General features: G+C 33.9%; 1 protein-coding gene across 1 annotated transcript; it reads left to right on the top strand.

Annotated features, from left to right (window-relative positions):
• Positions 1-163: 163 nt before the first annotated feature.
• On the top strand, positions 164-19,400 carry LOC121314383 (zinc finger protein PLAG1-like). Its single transcript, XM_041247575.1, has 3 exons — positions 164-293; positions 13,974-14,338; positions 17,225-19,400. The coding sequence occupies exons 2-3, from the start codon at positions 14,091-14,093 to the stop codon at positions 18,477-18,479; spliced, it is 1,503 nt and encodes a 500-aa protein (XP_041103509.1). The 5' UTR covers positions 164-293; positions 13,974-14,090; the 3' UTR covers positions 18,480-19,400.
• The last annotated feature ends 444 nt before the right edge of the window (positions 19,401-19,844 follow it).

Here is a 19,844-nt window from a genome sequence, read left to right as displayed (position 1 = left end):
CGAGGATTTGATTGGCAGGAGCTGTGGCGAATAGATCTCCAACCTGGTTAAAGTGACGGAGCATCCAACAAATCGGAAATAGGAGTGCGATTGGGCTAGAAATGGGCGTGAGCGTTTGACTAAGACTGGTAGCACCGCAGCGCATATACAATGGCTGCTGGAAAGGGGGGGAAAGCAAACAATTTTCAGGCCCGCAGCGTCCAGCAAAAAATATGAGAAAAAAATTATTAAAAATTCAGAAAATTGTTTGAAGTCAAGAAAAAGGCAATAGAAAGGATGTTAAGGCTTCTGCGGTGAGTTTGATGTAAATTTGGTGAATTGTTACTGTCTTCTTGAATTAAAATATCAGGGTTGTTTAAATTATGGGAAAGGGGTGAGCAGGGGGGGGGGGGGGGGGGCTGTGTTTGTTAATCAGCCCCCTGTTTGGGACCCCAGAGAAAGGGAGAGGAAGACATAAAAAATGAAGAAAAAATTAAATAAAATTGTTGAATTGATTGTTGTCACGTCATGTTTCTAAGTAATTCATCTCACGCATCAGAGGGAATTTCTGGGGTTATAAAAAGTTGCAAAAAGTTTTGGAAAGTTAGTTATAAACACGTTTCCTATAATATTATAACAGAGCGAGGAAGACATCTGACGGGGCATGCAAATAAAAATCTTATTTTTTTTCATTTATTATTATTTTTTATTTTTTTTGCAATTGCATATTGCGTGCAGACTGCTGCAGTTTTCATGTAAATGTGTGTTAAAGCACCTTCACACTCATCCATTAAGACAAGCTGGTATTTTCCTCTGTGTAAGTTAGAGATAAAGATTTGCAATTGTTGGTAATTGAGTGATTACAGTGATAAGATTGAATGTTTTGAACAAAAGGTGGTTAATTTGGGAATGCATATTTAGTGTTAGTTTTGTGCTAAAGTAGATTAAGCACCAATAGAGGAGAACTTGCTTGTCAATATCACAAACAACCAAAATGGAGGGAGAACAGAAGGGAAAAACTAATTCAACATTTAACTTTAAATCTACAGTATATAGTTTCGTTCGTTTTCATAAGATTTCTAAAAAGGATGCACGAAGTCAGAAACCAAGTGTATATTTTAAAGTTTCTTTAAGAAACACATTCAAGCTAGATATGTTTTACTTTGTTAACTTTGAAAAATTAATAGATTGTGTTTTAAAATGCATTAACGTGAATGAATTGCCCTTTTTTGGATATTAGGCATGTCTGTCACCTTGTTTATATTTGCCTTTGAACGTGTGTCTGTATATGTGACAAGCACTAGTTAAATGCGTGTTCTGTTTTTGTTTGTTTTGTTTTTTGTTTTTGTCTTTTTACTTGTGTAACTAGGTAAGATAAAAACTGGGTTTTCTGTTTATTTGCATTACTTGTTTTAAAGGCGGCTGTTTTGGATTAGTTTAATCTTGACTGGTTAATTGATGAGACATATGCCTCGGTGCTCCCTACACATAGCTTTTAATTGTAAGTTTTTTTTGGTTTTACTCTTGCGTTTTAGTTAGGTATACCTAATGATAAGTATACAAGTAAGCTATATATGTATACATCTTTACCATCTTAAAGTGTTGTTGATATTTATTTAACATGGGAACTTTAGTTGGACCGAGATTTTAAAGAGACAGTACCATTTTAGCTTATCAGTTACTGGTCCTTTTATTTATTTCTTTTAAAAAAAAAAAAAAAAAAAAAAAAAAAATTGGTAGTCACATGGAATGCTTTCTAAAATGTACATGCCATTTGTATTTAGATAACTGTTTTACGATTTGTAATATACGAAAGCAGTGGATACAAAAACTACAAGTGGTGTACAGTAGTAATATATAAGCTTCACATTTATATAATGGAAAATACATTTATGCAAAAAACGATTCTAAATGCTGTTTCCAAAACTGACATTTTATAACAGCAATTCACTTTCGTTCTGTTTTTATATCTTTTGCATTTTCTAGTTAGAAGTGGTATCATTTTGTTTTTAAACAGAACTAAAATTGGTTCTGGAGTTTAAAAATGGCCATACTGACTTATTTGGATTTGCATATTTTTTTTATTTTTTTAAAATAATCAGCAATTTTCTTAACTGAAATAGTTTTATGCTTTTATGTTTTACATTGAACTATCATTTAAGTTCAGGGTTTAGGAAGAGAACATAAACATAGTTTGCATCAGGAGTAATATACAAATGTAGTCTTCGTTTTGTATTTAATTTAATACATAGAAATGTCATCGTTTTGGTTCATTTACAACCTCGAAAGTTTTGTCGTCCAAATGGAAAAGAACGAGTAATAGCTTGTTAAATATGTGTTTATTTCTAAAATCCTTGTGCCAGTAGAGAAAAAGCATGCTTTAAGTGCATTTTGGTAGCAATTAAAAAGATAATATGGTGTGAAATGTCCCCTGAGAAATACTGTAATCATATTGATGTTGCTCAACAGTGTGCAAAAGCTATTATATGTGCTTAAAACAAATGAATTCTGCTAGAACACATGTTTTATTAGGAACAGGTTTGTTTTCATTTGGAAACGTTTTCTTGTATATAAAGATCTGTATGTATTTATTTTGAAAACCCAACTTAAGTGATGCATTTTAAATGCCAAATACAATCCAGCCTTTTTTTTTAATTAAAAAGCATATTTAAGCACTTTTATTTTGTCTGCTACATATGCAATTTTTATTTTAGAGACCAGTTAACACCATGTAAAATGTGTTTCTAAATACATTGCAAATGTGTGGTTTATTCTCTGTGGAGCGTGTTTTGTGGAGCTCATTTTAAATTTTTGTATTTGTGTTCTTTTTGTGTTACACTTTGTGGCCTTTATCAGTGAAATTTAATGTTAAGTCTGTTAAACCTTCACTTTATTTTAGTCAAACTGATTGATACAAGTTTTGTGAAACAAAACTATCTTCATTTTTATTTTGCTAGTAATCATAGCTTGGAGCTCATTTTAAATGTTTGTATTTGTGTTCTTTTTGTGTTACACTTTGGCCTTTATCAGCATGTGAAATTTAATGTTAAGTCTGTTAAGCCTTCACTTTGTCAAACTGACTGATACAAGTATTGTGAAACAAAACTGTCAATTTTTACTTACTATGCTAGTAATCATAGCTTGAATGCTGTATTTAAATATCTTGTACACATTTGTGTGTACATTTATATAAAGATGTAATAAATGTTGCAATTTCATAAGTACACAAATGTTTTAAATCTGCTTTAAACCTCTATTTAAACTGCTGTTAGTCTTGCTTCTGTTAAGCACCAGTTCCCTGCTAAAGTGTTTGTTCAATGTGCCAGTTTTACTGCAATTCATTAATTGCAAGCTATTCAGTAGCTGATGTGCATTATTTTGTCCTTGTTGCCTTTTTCAGAAGATATGCTTCATTTTAATTAACTTTTAGGACAAAAATGGTAGTCGCAGATATTTTAAAGTATTGTGTGGTATAAAACTGTTCATTATTGAAAGCAAAGACAAATACCTTAAGTTTAGGAACATATCAAGTTTCTGAACTAAAATATATTCTCTGGGTTGGATTTACCTATTCCCACGGCAATAACTGACCATAAATCAATTGATAAACTGTGTGGTATGCATCTGAGTTGCACAGAGTTTAATCAAAGTGAGTGATTAAATGCACTCAGTTATTGTAGAACACCTGTAAAGATAGTTTTGACCTTCAAGTGAATAAGGTTTTAGTGAAATAAAATTGTTTTCTTAACAGAAAGGTTTGACTGGGTTTTGTGACTAATGCAAGAAGCTGTGATGGGGAGAGTAACAATGTCTATTTACAGTTTTACAGATGTCTTACCTTGAACATAAGAAATTGAAGTTGTCCATATTAGTTGGTACATATCACACCAAAGCAGTTACTGCTTGTACAAATTGATTCAGAAAATGTTGACCAACCCCACATGAATCTGTTCTAGCTGGGTCTGTGTAAAGAATTGTCAGCTGTTTTATATCCTGTTTTTGCTTCAAAGGATGATCAACTTTTATTTTTTTTTAAGGTTGGTTGGTATCCCAGAAATGTTTAATGTTGGGAAGAGAATTGAGAGATTAATTTGTTTCAATTATTAAATAGTCTGAATGCAGGGTTTTATTTAAATACAAGAAGCTTCACTTTTTATTTTATTATATTTTTTTTTTTCAAAGTCTTGTTGTAGAACAAAACCAGAAGTATGTTCTTTAAACATATTGTTTAAATTTGAGTATGCTGATAGTTCCCTCTACTTGGCAACAAGGCTTTCATGTGCTTGGTAGCCCTCTGACAGTCCTCTTAGAAATCCTTATTCTGGTTTATAGAACACACCAGAACAGGATTTCCCAGTCTTTTAAAAACATAAAAATGGCACGCATTAAGAACTAACCTCTGTTATCTTCTGAACTTTTTAAGACAGGTAATTTGCAAGTTCTATAAATTCTCAGTTTTTGTTTGTTTTTTCAGGTCAAATAGTCCCATATTAATTTTTTTATTCATGCTGTAAGGCCATTCTAGTTAGATTATATATATATATATATATATATATATATATATATATATATATATATATATATATATATATATATATATATATATATATATATATATATATATATATATATATATGTGTGTGTGTGTGTGTGTTATTTTAAAAAAAAAAAAAAAAAGTGTGTGCATGCTTGGGAATTAGAGTTAATTGAGCCCTACCATGAGACTTAACTGTAAACCATAGACCTTGGGGAATAACGAGCATGGCTAATCTCACTGGGTACCAGATTTCTTGGGTATCAGTAGTGTTAGTGACACCAAAATTAAAATCTTTCATAATAAATTGCACAAGAACACCATTCTCTTCGGATTTACTGAATTTCACTTCCGATAAGTTTGCAAAAATATGTATAATTCAGCAGTATTCTTGAGTATCCATATGTCTTGGTTTCTAATGAAAATTCTTTGCTAACAGAGAAGATTCTGTACCAAAAACTAATGTTTTTATATTTGTGTCTTAAGTCTTGCATATTTAAAGTTCTTCTATGTCTCATGACTAAAATAAATACCAATACAAATTGTTTGGGTTCATTATGAGCATATTAGCTACAATCCAGCATTGCTTTCTTAATGAAGTTAATCCACTTTAACAGAAGTGTGCGCTCAATATTCATGTCAAATGAAAATGTATACTTGTTTATCAGAATTCTTACTATTATGATTAAAGATAGGGTATCGAGCAAAATCATGTTAATTCAGCCTTGTGATCTTCTGAGATCTGGGTTTGTTATTCATAAACAATCATTTAGTAATTCCTATTTCTTTAACAGCCGATGTCAACAAAAATATTCTGTCAATATAATTTATTTGTTTAAGTTGTCTTTTAGGGCTTATATATAAAATAAATACTCTCATAATAACAAATTAGCCTGGCCAACAATTGATTGATTTCTATAGTAATTGTAGCTCACAAAATAGTTCAGTTTTGTACTTTATATTGGCTACATGGGTCTCAGAGTTGCAGTTTTAAACAAAACATGTTATCGTGCACATATTTTACTAATGTCTGATTTAAGAAAGTTACCACTTTCTATGCCTCATTCTTAACTTATCTGTTTGGACTTTCATCCCAACTTAATTGAAATATAGCTATAATTGGTACTTTTTTTTTCTTTACATGGCATTTCCTTGTATTGAAAATACAACCCAGAGAAATATGTTGCTTACAAATAACTGAGTTTGATTAAGTTAAAATGCTAGATTCCAAGTAGGATAATTAATTTTACAGTTTTTTGTGAAGGTACTGTAATAGGTAAATGGCCAAGAGGACACTTATTACATTTAACCAGTCAGAATATGTAGCGCCAGGTAATAGTGCCACGATAGCTCACACCAAATGTGTTAACTCTTTCATTTGCTAAAGTACAGTTAGAGTAAATGTTAATTGAAATTCCTTGTTTGTGAGAAGGACAAAATGATAAACCTGTATATGCTGCCTTGATGGTTCATGTGTTTATTTTGTTGTATCTATATAACACTTTATACAAGTATCGCAAAGCACTGTACAGTACATGGCAGAAGTAAAAAGAACAAACCACAATAAATTTGTATAGCAATTAACAAAAAACAATGTGAGCACTTGGCTGTAGGACAGCTGCAGTCAAACCTGTAATTTTTATAAATCATGAGGAAATCAAGTTAATATGTTCCATTTCTGAAACTGAACCTGTATACTCGTTCTTGGACAAATCACATGTGATTTCTGCATCTACAGGTTTCGTTTATTGATTGTTTATTTATTGCTGTTAAAAATAAAAACAAAACAGAATGACCTGTGTGGATTTGCACATTCCCAAAAACATCTTTACACATAAACAAGCCTCTTTTGGGGGAATGAAATGCAGAATTATGGCATAGATTCAATATTTTACTCCTTGATGGACCTACTTTTCTGAAATCTGAACCCCAAAATAATTGATTTCTCTTTGAATAAAAACACGTTTTATTTCTGTTACAAAGTATTAATTTTTTATTTTGTTGTAAAGTTATATGCAGACTGTGCTGTGAATGAAGTTTGTATGGGGGAATACATTGTTTGTCCCTTTGCTTTGGGACAACATACTGCACTTTACTCACAGAACAGAATGCGGAAGAACAGTCTTAAATGTAAACAAAATGCATTCACCTACAGATTCTTATTGTTTAAATATTTGGTTAAAATAAATAGGAATAAAAAGCTAAGTGCATTTATTTAACAAAAAAAATATATACCCTTTACAATGAGAAGTGAAACTTGAACCTAGAGTTGAAACTCTTCATAGCAAAGTTGTTTAAGCCTTTTACTGTCATGTCTAATCCGAGGAAAATAAGCACCAAACTGTCCTTTTGTCCGATTTCATGTTTTTTTCAACCAACATTTTAGAACTTTGGGTAAATATTTGTTACACAATGTATTCAGTGTGTGCATGTTCTGTAGTATATTTTGCACACATTAGCTTAGTTTTACAAATGGGTTGTAATGGCTCTTTAAAGGTTTTCTCGAAAGACATTTAAAATAGAAGTTAAGTATTGCAATTTTTTGGCAAAAAGTCTACAGGGCTTCCTACCAAAAAGCATTTTATTTAGCATATATCCATGATTCACTTCAGGTACATGTTCACCTGTTTTAAAATGTTTTGTATTTAAGAAGAATTTTCCACTAGTGCTGTTAATAAAACAAATACATGGTACTGTCTGATAGTGATTTGGTTGTTTTAAGTCGGAAGAATATGAAAATAAGTAAAGATATTGTATTAAATATCTAAGGCAATGACACATTAGAGATGTTGCTGAATTGTAATTACATGTGGTCAAGTTTTTCATCATCTGTTTATTTATTTTAACAAATTGTATCTGTGGCAACACAATTCGATGGTTTTATGTTTAGGCTACAGATTATTTTTTTTTTTCAGAATAATTTCAGTACTGTTGTGTGACTGGTGCATTGACTAACATTTGTTATTTTAAACAGTATTTTTATAGTATCTTTACACTTAGTTAATTACTGTATGATTAGTGATTTACCATTTTCACAATGTTTGTTTAATCTATTAAACAGATTGAAAAGAAACCTCACTGTAGTGCTGAAAAAGCAGTACTTCTGTGCTTGTTCATCATGTGATGTGTTGACCTACAAATAGCTGAATACCACTACAGTGGAACAGTTTCTGTGGAAAGAACAAGTCCCCTTTTTTCTCACTGTTTTCTTTTAGCTAGAGACCTTTCCTCCTAAATGCAGATAACGTACTGTAATTCCTTTTGCATTTAAGATGCACTTTCTGAATCATTTTGTCTTAGAGTACAGTATAGTGATGAGTGTATTAAAATCACCAACAAAAGAGGTGACTACCCGAGTACACAAACCGCAACTTGACCGTGTTAAAAGACGAACAAAGATGTCGCTGCCCGAAATACACAAACAGCAATGTGACTTCCTGCCGAGAAAAGACGAGCCAAAACGTTACTGCCTGATATACAAGCAGCCATTTTCAAAGCAACGTCAGGAATTCGAAGAGAAACTTTACAATTTCAGCATTTCTAATGAACAGTACCAGCTTTGACAGATCGGAAATGCTGATCAGACTCCCTGTACTTTTCAACGTGCCAACCAATGCCACAGTTCACAAATTGGGAGAAAAACAGGTGTGAGTAATCACGGCTGGAAATGAAAAGCAGCACATAACTGTAATACTCTGTGATAGCAGATGGCTAAACCACCTCCATATGCGTAATTGAGGTTGTATGTTTGTAAATGAATATTTTAATTGTTTCATTTTGTTCTTCAAATTGAGGATGGGAAATTTGAGTTGCCTCCTTAAATTTCAAGGAATACGGTAATGTAATAAAATACGGGAGGATATTTTAAATTTTTTCTGGGTTCCAAATTGGCTTTGCGCAGCTATTGCTGTTGTACAGCTTCCTTAAATTGGGTTTTCATAAACTTTTTATGTTGTGTTTAAGCACTGCAAGTGCAACCTGCCTCATGTGGCCAAATGTGGGATGTGTGTGTGGTATTTTTTTGGGGGGGGGGGGTTGTTGAACTACAGGAGATAGCGTTCCACCAAATGGAATTTTTTTTTTTTTTTAAGTGCTGTGTGCTTTGCCAGTATTTTCTAAACATTTAACTGCATATATCATAAACCTGTTATCTATGTGCATATGCAAGACAACTTTTCTTAGAACTGTAGCTTCAGCAATTCTGAACCTTAATGTAATCTATGAACCAAGCTAAAATACCAGCACTTTAGATTAATAATATAAAACTGTAGTCAATGTTTAGTGAAGTACATTTTAAGATACTGGTAGTCCTACTTACTCACATATCCCACTACATAATATTAATACTACAGCTAAATAATACTAATAAAAAATACCTGAATCTGAATTCCGCAGGGATAGTGTGAGGCTTTCTGGAACTGCGTTTTTGGTAAATTGAATGGCTTTTGTAGAGTGAGAAGGTGATTTACCCATCCCTATAAAGTCGTATAGTGTTTTAGACATGCACTTCCTGTAGTGTGTGCTACGTTGCGTAAATCATGACTTTCTAGGTTGTGTGGAAACCCGGCTACTGAAACCTCAACTGAATGATCACCAAAGGGCCTGGCCATTTGGATGTGCTTGTTCAAGGCGTCTTGGTCAGCCATGCGTCATCTATGTGTTGGTGTTTGCTGGCTGCTGAGAGCAAAACAAAACGGACCGATGTTCTTTGTCACCATGTATTTAAACCTTTAGGTAGTTCCTGGTTTTCATGTGGTTACCATGTATTGCATGAATATTTGTGTTTGTGTTATTTGTACCTCTTTGTGAAGCTTATCAAAGTGAAGATGAATGTTTCAGCTTGTACACCAATTAAAGGGATTGCCAGAGAAGTTGTGTGGTGTTTTTTTTTTATTTTTTTTGTGAAACCATCTTTAGAGCATATTAGAACACGCCTCCAACGTGTTTTAAATTGTTATAAAAGTGTGTTTTTTTGTAAATTAGCAAATAAGTGACACTGCTTGCAGCAATCTAGTAAAGTTAAACCCCCCCCCCAGTTTACAGTTAAAGCATTTCAAGACAAACTTTCCCTGGCATTTAAAATTATTATTTTAGTGTTGCTAACCTAGTTTGCTATTAAAAAATAAATTAAAAAAATACTAGATTTGAACAGAAGTGATATTAATTATTTATTGGACATGCACAATACATTGATTTGTGAAACTATTAACACATGAAGATTGACAAATATGTTTATAATGATAGAAATGAAATGCTTATATATGAGATTCTGTACAATAGTTTATTTTAAAATAAGACTACATCTCATGTCACTGTTTATGTATTCATTAACGTATATTTATTTTTCAGTGAGTAGTGCAGGAAAATAATGTCCTCCAAAAAAAAGCCATCATGGTATGAAACCAGGATCACCCTGCTGCTGCAGCAGTTTTCCAGTTAGCTATCGTGGGACAAGATGTTAGAGGAGGAAATAGCTGTAAAATGTTATTTATACGGTTGCAAAAAAAAAGTATATAATAAAAATAAACGAGAGAAACTATTTTGTCATTGCAGAATTTAATAGAGCCTACTGTAAATAGTGTGGATTTTGGTAGAAAGAGTTAAACAAAAACATGCAGAGAAACTTGTCAGGTTATACACAAGTCCTTTTAAAAAGGGTTCAGCAGTTACAAAACTAAAAACTTAAAGAAATCAGAATTCCACACAGCAGCAGTAATACAGTACCTTTATATGGCACAAGTTATTTGGAATATTCTGAATGCTCTGTATACTTGCAGGCGGAATTCTCTTATTCCTTTCATATTCTGCGTTTACATGATAAACTGAATATATCTTATGCTATTAACCTTCCTATTAGGTTTTGGGTCTATTTGACCCGACTCTAGTTTCCAATTAGCTTAAGTGCTGTTTTTCTTTTCATTTTCTGTATAATATTTTATGACTTTTCCTAAGTTGGGGTGATGAACTTATACACAGAAAACAGAACCTTTTGAGACGTTTATTTTAGAACAGGTCATGTGTGCAAATAAGATGTTTCGGGTCACTGACCCGTGGCATTTATCTGTATAGATTTGTGTGCAGGAATAAAACTAACTACTTTTAATTTGTTATTTTATTACTATATTTGTATTATCTCTGGAAATGGCTTACTTGTCTGGAGATATTTATAAACAAAAAACAACCTATATATATCTACAAGGAAGAGCCTCATTTTCTCTGTCAGTATTGCAGCAGCATCTCACTGGTAAAATCATTCCAAAATGAGGAGCTCCCAGGCTGGCAGTCAAATAAGTTTTATCACAGGACCTGGACTAAAAGAGCATAAAAGAGTAACACCTTTGCAAATAAAAACATTTAATCAATTTAAGGCTCTTTTTTTTTTTTTTTTTTTTTTTTAATTAGTTTGAAATTGCATTGGGTCAATATGACCCAAAACATAAGATGTACCTAAATTCTGAACATAAAAGGAGGGTTAATGTATGCATACCTTGCTTCACACTGCAAACAGAGTGCTGATTGTAGTAGGATCGTTTTGTTTTATTGTAAAGAGCTGGTGGAGGTGTATTTCTGTTTGTTATTTTGAGATATGGAATCTGATATTTTTAGATGGTTTGGATGCTTGTGGGCATTGATTCAGTGCAATGTGTTCACAAGGTTGGCCTGTTTACAACAAGGACAGATTGAAGATGAGTTGCCCCTGTTTAGGCAAGCACATCAACAGAGCCTACAGTAAATAAATATACAGCAGAATAACCATAATAAAGCAAATACTGTGCGTGTATTTAATGGTCATCATATGCATAGTTGCTTTTTCAAAGAGCATTTGATTGAATTTCTGTTAGATGTAATTGTATATAAATGTTTTTAAAAGTAGTTGCATATTTGCAGATCTAGCATGTATTGATATGTTTTTTGTATATTCTTTTGTACTTGGATTGTAAGAACATTTTATACTGTATCTAGCAGGATTAGAAATTCTGACAAATAAAAGATGTGTGTGATGGCTAATCTATTACAATGTGACATACTGACAGGATTATTTTCCTTCAGTCAGCTGGTCAGGGGAACGTTCTTCAAACCTGATGTCCACCTGCGTGAGAGTGCACCCCTTACATAAAATACATTTTTTTTTTTTTTTTTTTTTTTTTTTGCTACTTACTAGTTTATATACAATGCTACACTTGATAAAACACTGAATACAACATAGTTTGTTATGCACTTCTCATCAATTTTGTAATATTAAAAAGCTGAGTGAGTAAACACCTACAGAAAAAGTGCAGATGTGGGAAAAGCTTGCAGAGAGTAAAATGTACAATATGTGCTTGTTTCTTCTAGTTTTAAAATGTGAAACGCAGGTTTTTTTTTTTTTTTTTCCCCATCGCCTCCCCTTGCATCGCATGGGGTTTTAGTTTTTTTTTGCTTTAGTGCTGTGCTTTTAAAACTTGACATCAGTGATTAACTTGATCCTGTCTCTGCCATCCTTTTAAACAGTTCTACACATCTGTTTCTTGCTATCAAGCTGTTTTATGGCTTTAAAATCCTTAAAAGTGATGTCTCATCAGACCAAAAGTAGCCGCGTTTGCTCGCACGTGCCGTCATGTTTACTGCTGTATTTGTTATTGCGCGTGTCTGTTGTGGATTACACTTCGTAATCAGAATATGCTGTTTACATGGCTTTATATTCCCCTAGTGTTCTGCATACTAGTGGAATATACCACCTCCAGTATTCTGAATATGCAGGGGTGGAATATTCCTCTTATTCCGAATATGCTGTTTACATTGCAGAATATATTTTCGGATTATTCAGTATTCCAAATACTAGTGGAATATTACTGGCCATGTAAACGCACTGATAAAGTTGGCAATGATTTTGTATCTCTCATGCAACAAACTAAAACACCTGTACATCAGGAGTTGGATTCACCTTATAGAGAAAGTGGGGGGTGGGGACAGGTAGAAGCTATTTTTATATTTGAATAATTAACAAGTATTGCTTATAGTTGAACTCTTGGTATTAAACATTTTCCTTAAAGTATGTTATAGATTTGTTGAGGTGAGGTTGGGTTACAGGGAACCTTTTGTACATCCTTGAAAAATTTTGTGAACTAGTCAAGCTGCAAGGCTAGACCCGCCCCTGTTAATCACTATGATTGTGTTCACTATTAAAAGCAAAATCCTCCAACTTATTTTGTGTTTTGTGCGACCAGGTAGGGGGCAAGTAGATTTTTCTGTTAGTTTTGTCCCTTAGGCAACTGTGTTATTTATTTATTTGGTTGAGTTTGTAATGTTTTAAATATATAGCTGTTTTTACATGACTTGAAAAAGTTATCTTAAGTAACCGTGTAAACGGAGACAAAACATTCTGAACGTTGCTTTTCAACAATGTCCCGTTTAATCAGATGTTTTTATTAAGGAGTACACTAATAGTACATACAGATAACACTCATACACAATGTCGGTCAGTCCTTTATTTGCATCAGTCTTTTTTTATTTATTTTTATTTAAGGGAAGTAACACATTCTGGTCACCATCGAATATTTAGTGAAAGTGGATTAGAGCTTAAGGAAGAGTGCACTGGTCTTCCATCAGGTGTGAATTAACATGGTACTAGAAATACAATTGTGTGCAAGCTTTTGTAGAATTGTAGTGAAACTAGTCAACATTCATTTGTAGAAATAGTGAAAAACATTCTTTGAAAACAACTTCTGGTGCCATTGATTTATGTAAGTCACATGACCGCTTTACTATAGTGCTATGGGAAAACAATGTTTATTAAGAGCAGTGGAAGCTCATTGGTACAGCATTCTCATCTGGAAAGTTGCATTGTTGTGCAGTAAATTAGTTTGTGTGACTGCATAATTTTGAAAGCAATGCTAACAATTGATTTGAATTCCCTTTTCTTACATATTTTTAGCACTTACAATATTCTGTCTGGTTATCCTTTGGTTCTTTGTATTTTATACAGTACTTCTATATGCAATATGCAGATATTTCAGACACCGAACTATTGAACAGTTGCTGCTCTCTTCTGGTACTTCCAAGTGCAGTAGTTCCCTTATAAAATAGCTTGGGTGATCGTAATTCCAAGAAAAGCTGTTATTGGACCACAGCACACTGGTTGAATCTCTTTAGCCTCATTCCTAAGTTTTTTCTGGAAAGGGCCATTTTATAATCCCAATAGGACACTTCGTATTGCTTCTATCCTTTTTTTTATTTTATTATTTTTGTATCTGTTTGCTAATTTTGGATAATCCTGAGTTGACATGAAATAACAAGCAAAGAATTGGGGTTCTATGTATGCTGGTAAATCATTGTCATTAAAGACAAATTGATTTGGCCTTGGGTAGCACTCCATTAACATTAATTGACCAATGATGCTCATTTTAGATGGATATAAACATTTTCTCAATGTATTTTTATATTGCTTTTTTAACATAATCCCTTTTTTTTCTCTTTTCAGGCCCAAAGTACTAACTGTGTTGACCACATGAAACAAGGGAACCCAGCCAAAGCTAAAGCATTTAGTAGAGCTGGGCCATAGTCAAGTGTCCAGCGAGGAGGCCTGCCTTAGACTGCAATGGACACGGTCATACCCGGTGATTTAGCAAATGTTAAGGACACCCAGAAAGTCCCAGCAGCAGCAGGGAGACGTAAGCGAGGTGAAAGCAAACCTAGAAAAAACTTTCTGTGCCAGCTGTGTGATAAAGCCTTTAGCAGTGTTGAGAAATTAAAGGTGCATTTATATTCTCACACAGGCGAAAGGCCCTACCCGTGCTCTCAACAAGACTGCACCAAGGCCTTTGTTTCCAAGTACAAGCTCCTAAGGTACTAAATTCTCTCTGAAGTTCAACTAAGACCATGTATTCATATATAGCCCTATACAACTTTACCTACAGTATATAATTGTAGCTGTAAAGAAGGGTTTTTTTCATGCGTAATTTTATCTGCAGTTAAAATATTTGCATTGGCAGTAATAATTTAGTAGAACTACCACTTTAAGTAGGTAGTTAAGTTTTTCAGGTTTTACGTGGTACTGTGTCAGTTTTAAATTGACAAATATGTTTAGTATAAGATGTTGCATTAGATCAACATGTTTTGAGTTATTCTCATTATCTGGAGTTTTAATTACTGTTACATGAAACAGCTACTTTTAATAAGCAAACTAAACTTCACTGATTTTCATGTTATATTGATGCTGTCCAGTTGGAAACTGATTTTAATCCCTGTTCACACTTGTACCGGTACAATACTAGTACAGTTTGATTCGGTGTAGAATATACCGGGTATAAAGCACTTTCTGTCCTAACTAACTTTTCAGTACTGGTACAGTACCGATACAGTTGCGATATACCTGGCCACATGTTTAAATCAACAGTGTGTTTGGGGTCTGAACTCGTTTCCATGACTACATCTGTTAGAAATGGATCCGCTGTTGTGTAATACAGCATGTTTTGTCCTGTCCATGTACAGTATTTTGTTTTGGTGTTTAAAGCATTAAGAGATGAGCAGAACAGGAAAGGATGAGACAAACAAATACAAACAATTAACTGTCTTTAAAAGCCTGAGGTTGCAAAGACAGCTGGCTTTTTTTTTTTTTTTTTTTGCTTTTTGATATTCTCTCGCAAGGGATTTTATTTTAGAGCGGCACTGCTCTGCAGTATGCTTTACCTCGGCCATCATCACTAATTTTGTGGAGATTATTTTGGCATTTTTTGGTGTAGCCGTGATGAAGGTACTGCTCACCGTAAAATTTAAAGCTATTTAAAGTATTTAAACTGTAAAGCAAGGCATGCGCGTGCTCCAGAATATTGACTTAACTGTATCGATACTGTGTTGGTTTACCTGTCCACACTTGAGCTGTTCCAAGTCGTGTCGAAACAGTACCGGTACGAAACCTGTTATTTTATGAGTTTCGTTCCAAAGCAGTTGTATCGGTACAAGCCGATAAGAACTCGAGTCTGGACAGGTGTTTTGGTACAGTTCCGCAACGATACCGGTGTCATGGGGAATACGTTAGCCATGAAATAAGTTGCTGTTTGCCTTTTTGAGCCTTTCTGCGCATGCGCAAATTTTAGAATTTTAAAGGCAAGGTTAAGCAGTCTGCATTTTATGTCGGTACTATTTAATTAAAAAAATAGTTTTTCTTTTAAAAAGTCAGGATCTTTATTAAAGCTAAGTTTATATGTGGTTAAAATTGAAAACACATTGTTATAATATTAATAACACTTATTGTGTCATGTTTTTTATTTAATAGCGGTTAACTTTAAGCTACTACAGACGTGGTCGTGCGATTTTATTTTTATGTGCAATTATGTTTGTTAAATCGTTATAATAACACTCTTTAAATAATGACAATATCTGTTATTTAACATTCCCAGTTTAAACCATCATCAGAGTTGTCATTTTAAGTTTGTAATCGCAGCATATTTAAATTATAGGTTTTCTTTGTACAAATATTACCGAAAGAGGAAAATGCAATATTCTGTGTATTGGTTATGACATCAGAAAGCATTAAGATTTATTTTTATGTGCAATTAGATTATTACAGCTGTCAAGTCACAAACCCCTCCCCTCTAATGTATACTTCCCAGGCCCACCCCAAAAAAGCGCAAAATCTAAAACAATTTTTTAAAAAAATATACAAAAAACAAAACCAGACCGCATCACAAGCATCGATCTGTAAGTACTGCACTCTAATTTATCATTCATAACATAGGATACTACTTTCATACGAAGAAATACACGTCCATATATATGAAGTCTGCGTGTATTTCTTCGTATGAAAGTAGGAAGCCAATCTTTTTGTGCGTTTCTCAAATGATCTATCTATATATCTCTTAAAACACCATCTTTCACGATCACTTTCCGTATATATTAAAACAGGTTTAGATATTCCCACACGTAGACTTGATTAAAACGTGGAGTACAGTATTCTCTGTATATTAAGTGTTTGTACCCACTTCCCCTTAACATTTATTCAAAATAGAAAACAACCGATCATTTTAAATTGAAAGTAATAACTTAAACTTGAGCCTACATAGAATAAATGCTTATTTGCTTACGCCACAGTACATGACAACATTTTTTAAAGGAAATAAACATTTGGCAAGTAGTGATTTTAACTCTGCATGAACATAAATTATACTGACAATGTTTTAAAAATATTTATTTGATAAATACTGCACAAACAGAGCGCTTTACTTTAAAATGTATTTAGTCAAACCTAAACGTACACTTACGCTTCGATCTATAAGACGACAGATGTTACTTTTTTTAGTAAAATGTCTGCAATACACTTCAATGAATATGAAATCAAACGCCACATTTTTAAATAAAAAAATAGGTCTGCAAAACCTGTTTGTTTTACAAAAATACAAATGGCATCTCCACAGAACATTGCCTTTTAACTTCTAAAATTCGCGCGTGCGCAGAAAGGCTCAAAAAGGCAAACGCTAACTTATTTCACGGCTAACTTATTTCCTGTGACACAGATATAAAAATGCTAGTGTGAACAGGGCATTAGTATCTCCATATAACAGTACTGTCATTTTCCAATGGATTCTAGTTTAAGTGCAGCTAGTGTTAATTTTTTAGCAATTTATTTTGGCCTAGTATAAAATACATGGCTACACATTCTTTGCCAAATTAATCTTAATAAATGAGTTATTGTTAAAATGCATAAATGCTTACAGAATATCTCTGTGTTTAAAGGCATATGGCTACTCATTCTCCTGAGAAAATCCACAAGTGTAATTATTGTGAGAAAATGTTTCACCGCAAGGATCACCTAAAGAATCACCTTCATACACATGACCCAAACAAAGAGGCTTTTAAGTGTGAAGAATGTGGCAAGAACTACAATACCAAGCTTGGTTTCAAGCGTCATTTAGCCTTACATGCTGCAACCAGAGGTGACCTCACCTGTAAGGTCTGTTTGCAAACATTTGAAAGCACAGGGGTGTTGCTGGCACACCTGAAGACCCACGCTGGTAAGTCTTCAGGTGGGACCAAAGAGAAGAAGCACCAGTGTGAACACTGTGACCGCCGTTTTTATACCCGCAAGGATGTTCGTAGGCACATGGTGGTGCACACTGGGAGGAAGGACTTTCTCTGCCAATACTGCGCTCAGAGATTTGGTCGGAAGGATCACCTAACACGACACATGAAGAAAAGCCACACGCAAGAACTGCTTAAGGTCAAAACAGAACCACTGGACCTTTTAGACTCCTTCTCCTGTAACCTTTCTTTACCAATAAAAGATGAACTGCATTCGATGATGTCCATATCTTCCAGTGAACTTGCCTGTAAGCCATTTGCCAACACTTTGCAGCTAAACATCTACAACTCCCAGATCCAGCCAATGCAGAGTGTGGGACCTGCACACCAAATGGTCACCACATCCTTGCCTTTTGGAGTGACCTGTCCTCTCGACATGGAGTCAGCCACTCTCCTTCCCCACCAGCTTTCTTTGAAATATCAACTTGGTTCTACCTCGTGTGCCATTTCTATGCCTGAAAAAGAACAGCCATTAAAGGGAGAAATAGAGAACTATTTAATGGAACTACAAAGCAGTATGCCCTCTTCATCACAGGATACACAAAGCGCTGCTTCAAAGCTACAGTTGGAGGCACTGGATGACGTACCTGGGGATGTTTCACTCTCAAAAAGCTCTGCTTCTGCCAGTGACCCTCTTCACTCCTCTTCATTAGACTTCTCTCAACTATTTAATTTCCTGCCTTTAAATGGCCCTCCATATAACCCATCTGTTTCAGTCGGAGGCCTGGGAATAAGTTACACCCAAGACGATACTCTATCCTCTCTGTCCCAGCTCCCCTCACAGTCCCAGGAGCCACAACACCCTGGGAGTGTTGTGGGCATAAGCCACTTACAAGGATTGCCTTCAGCCTTTACAACCAGTCTAAGCACAACTACCACCCTGCCTTGCTTTCACCAAGCCTTTCAGTAGACTATGGGAGCTTCTTACCAGAGGAAAGCTAATGTAACTGCCAAATATTCAAAAGTATTTTCAAAAAGCCAGTAACAGAATTTTAAATGTATTGTAGTTTACAAGTGTAGACTCCTTTTTGGTGGTAATGTGGTTAGGTTTTTGATAACATCCACAGGTGGCATTTTGCCTTATTCTGAGAGTGTTACTCTTAGAAGCAGTTTTGTTAAACTGACACTTTTAAAAAGCTGCAGCTTTGATCAGCCACCACTGCTATTTTTTTCTGAAAGGTCAATAACAGCTTTTAGTATTTTTGGGATTTGGAGAGGTTGCCTGCAACAGTGAATGCCCCTAATGGTATGCGATTACTGTAACCTTCAATCATTTTAAAACAAACGCTAAACAGTTAATAGGGTCCCCTTTCTTACAAAAGTGTGGTGCAATACTGTATAACAGTAACCAGTTTTAAATGTCTAAGTAAACATATAGCACTTCGCATAAGTTCATGTGTATTTATGCCTAAAAAAAGTTAATTTCCTGCTAAGCATTTGAAATCCTTTCAAGACCCTCAGTTTTAGTGAAATATTTAACTGTTAATCGTGTAATAGTACTTATGCAAATTATAAGTTCAATGCCACTTTGAACTGTATTGACAAACCTGTTCAAAACCACATTTGTTTGCTGTTGCATTGTTTGTTTTTTTTTATTCATTATATATGATTAATGTTGCTGCTCGGTTTTCTCTGATTGCTGTGCCTACTTTCAGTATTTCTTTGCAGTTGGATAACTTTTGAAATATAAACAAGTTCTGAACCCACTACGAACACTTGGAGAATGTGTGCAAAAGGTTGCACAGCTGTGATTGTAACAATTCTCTTTAAAACCAAAAAAAAAAACCAAACAAAAAAAAAAACTACCAGTTTAAACATGATTTTTTCTAATATAAATAACTAATATTAAAAGCTTTATTTTTTTTTTTAAATGGTACATGTAGACAAGTATAGAAATAACACTATTTAACAATAACAATATTCAAATCCGTAAGCTGACAAAAAATATGAAATGTAGATCTTTCCATGTTTTAGTTGTGATTCAGTTTAAACATGATTTTTTCTAATATAAATAACTAATATTAAAAGCTTTATTTCAGTATAAGCAACTGGATGTTTGTAGCAGAGCCACACTTTTTTGTGATCTTTGGGTATTTACTGTATTGTTAAACTTTCAGTGAATATCAGTTTTTGCCCTACTGTATTGATGATTAGGATCATTGCTGTTGTATTTAACAGCAAGTCAGATTTCTGTTTAAATTGATTAGTTCACATGCCATTTGCCAGTCTTGGCTGCATATAAAGGGAGAGTTTAAGTTAAGTCACAAAGAAGGAC

This window comes from Polyodon spathula, chromosome 4 (genome assembly GCF_017654505.1).
Source record: "Polyodon spathula isolate WHYD16114869_AA chromosome 4, ASM1765450v1, whole genome shotgun sequence".
NCBI lineage: Eukaryota > Metazoa > Chordata > Actinopteri > Acipenseriformes > Polyodontidae > Polyodon > Polyodon spathula.
This window is presented reverse-complemented; position numbering and strand designations above follow the sequence as displayed.